Source organism: Fragaria vesca, linkage group LG4 (assembly GCF_000184155.1).
Source record: "Fragaria vesca subsp. vesca linkage group LG4, FraVesHawaii_1.0, whole genome shotgun sequence".
Taxonomy (NCBI): domain Eukaryota; kingdom Viridiplantae; phylum Streptophyta; class Magnoliopsida; order Rosales; family Rosaceae; genus Fragaria; species Fragaria vesca.
In genome coordinates this window covers 2,126,728-2,138,931 of record NC_020494.1, presented here as the reverse complement: position 1 = coordinate 2,138,931, position 12,204 = coordinate 2,126,728, and the positions used below count along the sequence as shown (strand labels likewise).

Sequence of the window (12,204 nt, the reverse complement as noted above, 5' to 3'; positions counted from 1 at the left end):
TACACAGGAATCACACTGTCACCAAGATTGGAAAGGAAAAGGCCGAACACCAAACCAAAGCCGCTTGGATCTTCAATTAGACCACCACTCTAGCGTACCTTCCAGACCCATTGGTGTATAAGGAAAACACCCATCCGACAGCAAAAGCAAACCCCGGATTAATGAGGCCGGAGGCCAGATTCGATACGAGCGCCATTAGACGAGTCTGATTTTGCGATCAGACACTGCTTGTCTTTTGGTTTAGGGTTTCAGAGGTTTTGAGGTAGTCTCCCAAGTTCAACTTATTACTCCTCTTCGGTACATATTTATAACTTATCTTAGCTAACACATAATAAACCTTTTTAAAAATAAAAAATAGAAAGTCCTTTATTAAAAACCAAACTTATAAAACATGGAAAAACCCGGTGATGCATGTAACATCCCAACACAAATCCCTATCATAAGAACTAGGTCTGTCACCAGTCACCAGTGATGACATTCATAAGTCAAGAAGGCCCCAGCCCTAACCAACTACTATGCCCATCTAGAGCGAAACCGAGATCTGAACCTTGAGGAGAGGGGGGATATAGAACATTATAGTATAAAAAATAATAATGTTAGATTTAACAAGTATACATGTTCAGTGATCATTTATTTATAAATAGAAAAGAAAGCGAAAAAAGAATTTAAACTAGCTATGCACAAAAATGCTTAGATTTCTAATACAAGGACATTATTGTGACTAGCAAAACTAATTAGAAAAACCAATTATATATATTAAAACAATTATTTGCCTTACGCGTTGGAGCCCTAGAGCTTGTGTTGAAGTTTTCCCGTCGTTCTTGTCCGGCTACACCGCGACCCGGGTCCCGGCCTTTGGCCGCGCCAGTGCACTTCGCGTGCGGTCGGACATGAAGTTTAGTGAGAAGCATGTCGATTTCTGGGATGGGAGAGGATTTTCTTCCCTCAGTTTGAGGAAATGTCTGATTCTGTGTCGTGGTTGGGGAAAAATCAGACTAGAGATGGAATTGGACCTGAGATGGGGCGTGAAGCTTCGTAGTACTTCTGTTCATGTGGCTGAATGTTCGGCGTTAAAGGATGGTCTGAGAGCTACGCTTCGGTTCAATCACCTAAGAATTCAAGTTTAGGGTGACTCTGCGCTTGTTATAAACTGCTTCAAAGGAAGATCTCATGTCCCCTGGCGAAGAAAGTCTCTTGTTAGAGAAATTGCTACTGATGCGGAGTCTTTTTCCTGCATCTTCATCGACCATGTTATCGAAGAAGCCAATTTTCTTGCAAATGCTTTGGCTCATGAGCACTCCTTGGCGACTCCGAAGATTTGGGTTAATGCCATCCCTAATTCTTGTCCGTTTGCTTTTAATTTGGATAAGCTTAGTCTTGGTCACTATCGTGGCAATTCTTTGTCGTTCCTTTTATTTGGCTATTCAAAAAAAAGACCTTGGATAAAACTTGTCTCCAAAAACTAGTGCGAAAGGGAGTGCCTTAGAGGCTTGTTTTTGAATAATTTTCAGTCATGGAACATTTTTTTGTTTATTTCATTTTTTTACTAGTGTCGGTTTAATTTTTCCCCAAAATTTGTGTTATGAGTTTTATGAAATATGCCTTGTTTCTAATGCAAATGCAAATCTCTGCTCATTTTGCTATAGCATGACTTCTAAACATTCGAGCTTCCAAACATGTGCAACACTACTCGGTCGTCTCTCTCTCTCGTCTCTCTCTCTCTCTCTGTAGCTCTCTTAATATTATTCAGGGGAAGAAGTAAGAAACTGTAGTGTCCTCTCAACGTTTCACTCATGACAAAGTGAGGAGTTCTTTTTTAGTGGCACATATGAAGCTGGCCCCTCCTACCAAACTGAGCAAAGTAAGCACTTTAATTTTTTGCTACTTCGGACAAGCTAGTCTCTATTTCTTTGGCTTACAAAGCAAGACATATCAAATACGTGCCCACCAACTTTGCTTATACCCTAAAGCACCCCAACCCATAAGCACTTAATTGTATCTAGGTAGATAGGAAACAGAGAAAAAGTTAAAACAGTTGTCGAATTGCCATTGTAAGAAGAGCTTTCATGCTTATTAAACAAGAATAATGGAATGAGAGCTCAGCTGGCCTCACTCTAACTGACTTAATGATTCTACTAACTGTCTTCTATTATTTATAATCTCAGTTCTGTGCAATTCCAACGTCAACCAGAATCACAAGATCACATAGCTAACTGAGTGCCTATTCCCTGCTGATACTGGACTACATTCACAAGTTTTACTATTCTTCAAACACAATGCCTTCAGTCCCCGCTAAGATACTTATAGGCATCTCTTCAGACTCGGATGAAAGCAAACAGTTGCTGTCACGAGCAATTAGTGTTCTGGCTCATCCGAATGACAACATTGTTGCCATTCATGTTCTTGGTCAGTCGGTTTGAATTTACTAGTACATCTTGGCATGCATGATATGTAGTTGCATTATAAAACTCAACTTATTCAGACAGAGTTGTCTGTATCTGTAGGGTGATTGCATTCTGAAATAGCATGCGTGATTATTGATTTTTCAGTTGGCGAGGAGAAGAGGAAATGCAAATCCGTCACGAAGTTTCAATCCCAACTTCGTCGAGCAAAAGCATATGTTATATCTTTGCTTGGAGAATTTGCCAGCAGTTGCCAATCTAAGCAGGTGAAGTCAACTTGCTATGAGAAGGATTATTATAATTAGTTTGAAACTGTAAAATCCTCAGTATCACTAATTTCCTAGTATTAATATACTCAAATATTTTGTATTGATTTTCAGGTAAATCTGGAAGCTAGAGTAATTTTCTGCTCTAGTATTGAAAAAGGTCTTATTGAGGAAGCAAAATCCATATTTGCAGACTATGTTCTTCTTTGTAGCTCAAGAAACCAATCAAACAGGTAGAAACCAGCAGGCTTAGTCTTCAAAATTTCAGTATTTCTTCTATGTGACCTCTCATGATTGACATGTTGTACCACCAGAGTTCCATCCATCACAAGATACTGCTTAAAACATGCCCCGGCCGGTTGCACATTGTTCTTATTGGGAAAATCTACCAAGCCTCAACAAAAGTCAGATTCGCATTCTGAAGACTCAAAAGGTAGCTTATTTCAAATGCTTCTCATATACTACAAGAAGTTCTTTGCTGTAAGCCTGTAATGTATTCTAACCTGTCCATAACCTTAACAGAAAGCCATCAATCAATTCCATGGTGGACTAAAAATACAATTCAGAGTGGCAGAACTACATCCTCTTCTGAAAATCATGGTATCGAAGAAACGAAGAAAGAAATCACTTCACCAAGAGCTGTTTTAGATGAATTTGAAGTAGAATCTCAGAGCACAGATGATACTGCCAGCTATGTTGACTCGACTGTCACAGAGTCCCCCTCTCTGGCTCCCAAGTTTATGAGCCAAACCAACATAAAGAAGCAAGGATTATCACCATGCAAATTCATCACTTCTTTTTTTGGTTCACCATTTAGAAAAACAAATGACAATTTATCCAATGACCAAAGGAGGTTACCTTCACTGAAGTGCTTCAGCCACAAGGAGATCATGAATTCTACAAACAGCTTCCACCCAGGTAAAAGTATCATTTTAAGTTGTGCCATACTGTACATTTTTTCACTGAAAACTGAATCTTTATCTATGAGATTGTTCTTATGCCAATGAATTGCAGAAAATCTGGTAGGTCGAGGTGGGTATTCTGAAGTATATAGGGGTAATCTTTCCAATGGGCAAGCCATTGCTGTCAAAATGTTGGCCAAGGACAACAACAATGCTAACAAGGAAAAAGAGTTTCTAATGGAACTGGGAGTAATTTTACATGTCAGCCACCCTAATACAGCCAAATTAGTTGGTTGCTGCATTGAAAATGGACTTTACCTCATTTTCAACTTCACTGAAAATGGAACTTTGGCATCTGCACTACATGGTAAGAAATATTAACCGCAGCATCATGAATACATCACTTCTTTTTTTTCCTTTTTTTTTGAGAATATCAAGAATACATCGCTTTGGAGACAAAAGTGTGAGAAAACCAAATTCATATGTTGAACTGTAGTGGAAGAAAAGGAACGTGTTATTACTTTTGATCATCACTAATTACTTTTGCACTTGATATGCCAAGTTTCTCAGCAGTTGAAAAGTTATACATGATCTGTTGAGTTATGCAAAACAGATAATGATGCCTGTTATGAACAGCTTAGCTTATTACTTGAAACCCTGTCAAACAATCTATAGGTAAATCATGTGAATCACTTCCGTGGTCCATAAGATACAAAATTGTCTTTGGAGTTGCAAAGGGTCTGCATTATCTGCATAAATGCTGTAAGCACCGGATAATACATCGTGACATAAAAGCCTCAAACGTCCTTCTTGGGCCAGATTATGAACCACAGGTGAAGAAGCAGAATTTGTTTCAGTTTAAGCTTGAAAATTATATTAATTCATGTAAATTCAGCTGTGTTTTTATTTTTCTCTAGATTACCGATTTTGGACTAGCAAAGTGGCTTCCTAACAAATGGACTCACCATGCTGTGATTCCAGTAGAGGGTACATTTGGATACTTAGCGCCAGAGTACTTCATGCATGGAATTGTAGATGAAAAAACAGATGTTTTTGCATTTGGGGTTCTTCTTTTGGAGATAGTAACTGGCCGAAAGCCTGTGGATTCATCTAAGAAAAACCTTCTACTTTGGGTAAGGAAAGTCTAATTAAATCTACCACCAAACCTATCACACACATACAAGCATATCAGTAATCTTTCGATCTTCCTCTGATTGTCGACAAGCGGAAAGAAATCGAATTCATAAAATCAAAACCAGCAGCCTTACGGGATCTTGGTACCAAACACCAATACTCTTACGTTTACTAAATTGAAATGGAACCTAGAATAAAAATACATAATACAGTAATACAAACAAAAACTTTAGAAGACTCGAATCAAGTAAATTAAAGTTCCTCCTTTAACTGTTCCATATTTTTATTACTAAATTTGTTGATCTATATGTAGGCATTGCCGCACATGGAATCCGGGGACATAGCCAAAATAGCTGATCCAAAACTGGAAGCAAATTATGATGCAGAACAACTGCATAGAGTAGTCCTTGCTGCCTCATACTGTGTGAGACAAACGTCGTTATGGCGTCCATCAATGAGTGAGGTACATCGATATGCATAAACTGACTACAGGCTCACCAAGTACATGACTTGAGATTATATGTATATTTATGTGTTTTTTTTTTTCTTAGGTGTTGGAGCTTCTAAACAATGGCCAAAAGTCTGAGAGTGCTAGGACCTCAATTCCGAAGTTCTCCTCAGATGAATTGGATGATTACTCCATGGTTTATGGGTATAGTATTCCGGAAGACATTGATTTGGAGGACTACTTATGAGTACTAGATCAATTTTTTGCTTATTTATTTTCTGCATTTTGATCATAGTATAGGAGCAACCCCCAAGTAATTCTGTTTATTTTAGTTTTTGGTAATTAAAATATCACCATTCTAGCAAGTTATTTATGCAGAACATATTGATCATAATCTATAAAACTATGTCACCCAAAGAGAACACAATGAGACAGCTTATTCAAACACAAAAATGCAATCTTGGCATTCAAATCAATGAAATTAATATAAGAATATATTGAAAGGGACACAGCAATTCGCACAGTCCACTCATTCACGCTATTGATCTATTTCAATGAAATTTTCAGAAAAGAGAAAAAGAAGAAGCTCATAATCTAATTAAATCAATGATCATAAAGGTACGGCCTCTTGGTCACAAACTTGTAATATGACTTGTTTGCTGAGTCTTGGTCTCCCACATTGTGTTCCTTTTTCTCGAAAATAAAACGCTGGTTTATATCACTGAGTTTCACGTACTTCTCCTCCAAGTTGTAACTATGATTCCTCATGAATGCATGCTTCAAGGCCTTTTCTAGTTGTTCTTGTTCCATATTCGATCTATTTGATTCAGCTTTTCACAGTAAAAGGCAAATTCCTAACAGCAACTGCTATGACTCAGAAACTTTAAATTTTCAAACAAGAAGTTCCTAACAGTTCTTGAAACGTTTTACAAACAAGAAAGAAGTGATGTTCTATTTATAGGTTCACAGAGGAACAATTTTGATAACTTATTTCCTATTGAAATTCAATTACCCGTCGCTGCTTGGAAAATATTGTACTATTGATGCTAGGTAGAGCATGCTTTTCCAATAGAATCTTGATATCCTTTAGAACGTCCTACTTCTACCAGGAACATATTCTGCATTTTCAAGAATCTCAAGTTATCACAATGATACAAAACTAAAATTTAGCAAAGTGCGCTTGGCCTAAATAAGAGGTTGAATTTTCAAAACTAAATTGAGACAATATTTCAAACCAAAATAAAGAACTAAGATTTAGCAAAGTGCGCTTGGCCTAAATAAGAGATTGATTTTCAAAACTAAATTGAGATAATATTTCAAACCGAAATAGAGCATTGGAAAGTGAATATGAACCAAAAACAATTCAATAGTGCAGCCATTTCAACAGCTCAAACTTTCAACGACCAAATTGAACTTCAATTCAATTAAATTTAGTAAAATACAACACACCTTGGGAGAAATAAGGATATTGACACTTGCGCTCATCAGTTGCACTTTCTTGGCTCAATGAAGCAAACTTTCAGAGATTCAAACACCTAAATTTCATAAAGGTACCTCCTCTTGGTTCTAAAACCACAAGACAATGTGTAAACCTTATCTTCCTTCTCTTCCAAACCCACAATAGTTGACATGAATCGCTCGTTTATAATTTCAAGCTGCACATATTTCTCTTCCGAGTTAGTTGTACGATTCTTGATGAACGCATAGCTCAAGTTCGGAGCAGCCTCAGCCTCTTCTTTGTTTTCAGCTTCAACTTGGCCTCTTTTTCTCTTTCGGATCTCATTCAAGTGATCACACTGAACTGAATCATCTGATACTGTAACTGGATCTGATATCACAAATTCCTTGATGACTTGTTTCAGTGTCGCATTCATTGTCATCGATACAGGGTTTTGGATGTACTCATCCCCGATCTTTAACCAATGTTCCTCACTCCTTACTGACGGTTCTTCTTCTTGTGGGTTAAAAAATCCATTCTGCAGATTCTGATTCGTTCTTAATTTCCCATTGTTCTCTTTAGTTGAGTCCTTTTCCCAGATGGGTCTTTCTCGAGAGACTGCTGGCATATCTTGCCAGATCTGAGAATTTCCCAGATGGGACTTCGTGAAACTTGTCCAAAGAGTATTGATCTTCTTCTTGGTGTGTTTTTGATGGAGTGGGATTCTTGGTTCCACTTCTCGTTCTGGTCCTTGGTACGAATTGGAGGGAAAACACTAAACTGAACGGTTTAAGAGCATCGTGACTGGGACACTCTTGTCGGTTAGTTCTCGAAACCAATAGATAAATATGCTCCGGGTTTGAGATGAAACTTTTAAAATTCGGTAAATCTGAGGAAAGCTCTGAGAGTGACTTACTTGACTGTGGCTTAAATTGCAAGTCATCTCGGTAAATTATTTTTAAGATTTTTTACCTTTTGTTGATTCCAAACTCTTGAGTGTGCCACGGTTTGTAATCTTAGATCCTATCTTCTTATCAAAAAAAAAATCTTAGATCCTATCTTCGACCAAAAGTAATTTCGATTTTGTCGTTCGCCTGTAAAATTCTGTGTTTTGATTTCAAATCATGAGCATCGGAGATTAGCAGGTTCATATTCTTATTCCGCTTGACTTTAACCGACCGATATAATTCAATGTCCAGTTTATGTTGGTTTCAATGATTTTGGTAAATTGAATTGGATTGGTTCGCTGTATAAATGTCAACAGCTATGAATTGGATTAATTTACCATATATTGACATTTGATAGCTTCAAATTGATATATTTGTCTTGTTTATTCAGTCATTTTGTTAGATTCGAATGTAAGCTATGATTTTGTTTTCACATGCCGCTTGCCGCTTGACTCGAAGTTTTTTTTTCTTGATGATATAATAATATCTTGCAGTTTTAGGAGCCTTAAAAATTTGGGATTTTTGTGTAATAATTTCTAAAAAAATAAAAGAAAATACTTGTGACACCTTATATTTTACCCCTAAAAATAGTTATGTCCCTCGGTTTTTAATTTACACCTTATTCTAACATCAGCTTTATTCCCCGGCTTTGTCTCTAATACCAGACCACTTGTCAGGACCTACCCCGGATTTCCTCATGAAATCCGGGATAAACTCTGCGGGACCCATCTCAAAGAAAATTCTACCGAAATTTTGGCATAACCTTTCTTGAAAATGGGTAACCCTACCTAAAAGAAAAATCACCAACAACCCAAACACTTCTAAAACAATATAATCCACATATTCTGGAGCCATTTGCTCCCCCAAATAATCATCCACCACCTCAACCGAAATAATAATTCAAAATATTTTCATGAATTTAATCTCTCATACAACATACCAAGTAAACCTTTTTACAACACTCCTAAGTGGAGTCACAAGCTCTTAACATACAACAACAACAACAACAACAATATCACTTAAAACATCCCATGGTTATCAGAGCAACTACTAGGAAAGAAGAAAATACAAAGGTAGGTTAAACTAGTAACCTATGAGAGAAAACTGGATGAGGTGGAAAATATGACTCGCCTCCTACCCTCGCCGAACCAAACTCTACAGACTGGGTATTTAAAACGAAAGGCCCAGGGGAGAAACATTTAAAACGTTAGAGTGAGTGGACAAAAATAAATAATAAAATACGGACTCAATGATAGAGCATTTAAATCAATTTAATGCTTTTCCCATATTTTCCATTGAGAAAAATATTTATGCATGCCACTCTTGAAAATTTTCCCGAAAATATATAGAGACAGAAGAATGAACCAATCACATTGGTTCCCAATAAATCAATAAAATATGGGGAAGAGGTTTCACCATAACTATGAGCCTCCCAGGCTATAATAGCGTCCCACGCTAAGTGCTCTACTCACATATGATGAGGACTGCTAATTCTACTCACATATGATGAGGACTGCTAATAAGGCAATAATAGTGTTCCACGCTAAGCGCTCAACTCACATATGATGAGGACCGCTAAATAATGGCTAGCTAACAATAAATATATATATATATATACCGATCGGTTGCCTCTCAGGCTATAATAGGGTCCCACGGTACGCGCTCTACTCGCATATGAAGAAGACTGCTAATAAGGCTATAATAGCGACTCACATATGATGAGGACCGCTAATAAGGTTAGCTAGCAATAATCAATATAAATCAACCCTTTTTATGGTGAAGTAAAATAATAAATGATCAAGAATATCACTTCCCCAAAAATAATATAAATCACTTGACATGTCCCACATGTCAAATAAAATGAGCACAAGAGTTCCCGAAAAATAAATGGAACTCATTAAATCCAATGAAAAATAATAAAACTCCAATATGTGCACGACACATTAAATCTCCAATATGCCTTTGAAATTAATTAAACTTTTGTGCATGCATAACATTCAAATCAAGGGTCCACTCACAGTGCTCGGCTATGCCTGCCGACGACCTTAGGCTTCCTCCAAATGATCCTCCTCACGTCCTGAACAATAAATAATTATTAAGCCTCCAGACCAAGATAAAACTTTAATAAAATTTCCGAAATAAAAAGGAAGCCTATAATTTTCATTTCTCTTGCCCAACTTCTCCACTTTTTACCTAATAAGCCTAACATTACTCCGCACTTACCAAAAGCCATAATTTAACCTTTTTAGACTTTTAAAACCTGTTAAACCAACTGCCGGATTTCTATTCGAATAACCTCCTAAATCCTTAATTATTGATAAATCCCAAACCTTATCAAATCTCCTCCAAAAATTTCAAATTATACTTCATTAAACTCCTCATGAAAACAAACCCAAAATAAAGAAAAACTGACCCTAAGGGGCGGCGACGCCGGCTGCTCCGCTGGCGGCGGTGGCAGGCAGCCATATTCCGGCGACCTCCAATGCTTCTCAAATTTTAACAGAATAATCCTCTCATCATGCACAACAACTTTCATAACTAGCACTTAGTCCAATTCTAACTAAGGTAATCGAACCAAAACATCCATAGATCCTAGAACTTCAATTATACATTTCACCCTAACAAGATCGAATTAGACCAATTCCTTTTGAGGGATTACTCACCTTGATGAGGGCTACAAGATGAGCTAAAAATCCCGACCTATGGTGGCCGAAGGAGGGAACTCCGACTAAAGGCTATCTGACGTCTCCGGCGGGTTTTCTCTCGAACGGCGGCGTTACACGGCCGGTCACCGGCCCAAGAAGAGAGAAGGGACGGCGGGGGTCCAAGCTGGGCTGGAGTGGCGGCCGGTTGCTGGCCGGACGGCGGCAGCTGGCGTTGGAAACTTCCGACGGGTTAGGGGCTCAGGTGAGCTCAGGAGAGAAGGAAGGAAGGGAGAGAGAGAGAGAGAGAGAGTGAGTGAGGGAGTGAGGGGTGTTAGGTTGCTCCACACCCGGTCCAACGCTTAAACCCAAGAAAATACCCACTAAATTTTTTACCCCCTTTTACCAACTCAAAAATTTACTCTCTTAATTTAGAACTTTTTCATGCTAACTCCGATTTTAACACATAGCATGTCTACGAACTCGTAATAACGTCCTCTACGACTTTCATGAAGAAAGTTTCCCCAAATTCCAAACGAAAGAGAAAGTCAATTTTAGGGTCCTTAAGGAGTAAACGGTTACTCAACACGGTAAAAGACCAAAATAATACCAAAGTAAATAACCGTAAAATAACTTAAGAACCGGGGTGTGACACCACCGGTGCCTCACCTTTATGTCTAGCCTGCTCCGGTTTCTTTCCAGATCTCAGGCCGGCAACTTTTTCTGTCCTTTAGTTCCGGCGTTCTGTCTTGGCGTTCCTAACCTTGTCGAGTTTCTGCGTCATCAAGTTCTAGACCGTATCAGACCAACCCTTGCAACTTGCGGTTTGAGATACACCCAAAATGCTAGTACTAGGTCCAAATAATTTTAATAAATCATGGTAGAAGAGAGTTTATGCAAGGAAGAGATTGCAATAACCACGTAGCCTCTGTATTATATTATTAATATATAACCACATGATTACAATCAATACACTGAATCAAAATAATCCATCTAGTTTGTTTATTATACATAACTTATCAACTAAGACAATCAACATATAGGGAAAAAATTGTGTTGAAAGTGATCGAAAGTATAGTTCATTTTTTTCATGGGTATATTAGTAATTAAAATAATAATTAATTACATTCCTATTCTAATTTCATGTGGTAAGTAAACAGCTCAATGTAATTGAAATCTCCACATACTATAATATTTTGTCTCCCATTCCTTCTGTCTTTCATTCCTGATAAATTACATTCTAAGTAAGTAAACATGTCACATATGTGTATTGGATGTCATAGTGGGAAGCTCACCGGAATAGAAGGACATAAATTTTTGATGTGGTTATCTTAAGCTAGTTTTTGGTCATGTGTTACCCAAGAAAGACACCATATACATCAACAACGATTGGTGGACCTGCCAGAACAACATTCATGAAAATTGAAGAATTTTATGATCGATCAAGTTGGAGAGTATACGCCTATGTGATCAAATTAGAACTCTAGGACACCAACGATTTTAGGTGTAAAGTGACTTGGATACAATTCACGCAAGCGAACGTATCGTTGTCAAGATAGGGAAGTATAAGTGCCCAAGTTATCGTACCACGGGGATTAGTGGCTAACCCACAATCCTGGGCTAATCGGAACAAAAGTCAATAAGCAAACAAAGGAAAAGAAAAAGAAAATAAGGAAAATGCTAATCTAGGCACCAAGCCTTAGTTCGGCTCTAGTTCTCACCAAAGCCTAATCAAAACTAGAAGCCTAGTGATGGTTATCTACAATGAGTCGAAATATAAAATGGAGATTGAATGGGGAATCAACTAAATTGACGAAAAACTAAATGAAAAATAAAGGAGAAATTACTGGTCACTCCATTAACTTTCATGCGCTCGACAGTTTACTCCATTAACTTTCAATTTCAATTAATCACTCCTCAAACTATCCAATGTCACACAATTAGGTCTATCCATTAAGTGGCCGACCAAATCAATGGTTAAGTTGCTGACTGGACATATTTTTCAACTGGACATTCCATTTAATA

General features: G+C 37.7%; 1 protein-coding gene across 1 annotated transcript; it reads left to right on the top strand.

Moving 5' to 3' along the window:
- The first annotated feature begins 890 nt into the window (after nucleotides 1-890).
- LOC101310893 (probable receptor-like serine/threonine-protein kinase At5g57670-like) lies at nucleotides 891-5,399 on the top strand. Its single transcript, XM_004297818.1, has 12 exons — nucleotides 891-1,080; nucleotides 1,162-1,392; nucleotides 2,287-2,406; nucleotides 2,550-2,668; nucleotides 2,783-2,901; nucleotides 2,983-3,101; nucleotides 3,191-3,586; nucleotides 3,683-3,937; nucleotides 4,246-4,403; nucleotides 4,488-4,703; nucleotides 5,018-5,167; nucleotides 5,256-5,399. Exons 1-12 carry the CDS (start codon nucleotides 891-893, stop codon nucleotides 5,397-5,399), a joined length of 2,217 nt encoding a protein of 738 aa, XP_004297866.1.
- The last annotated feature ends 6,805 nt before the right edge of the window (nucleotides 5,400-12,204 follow it).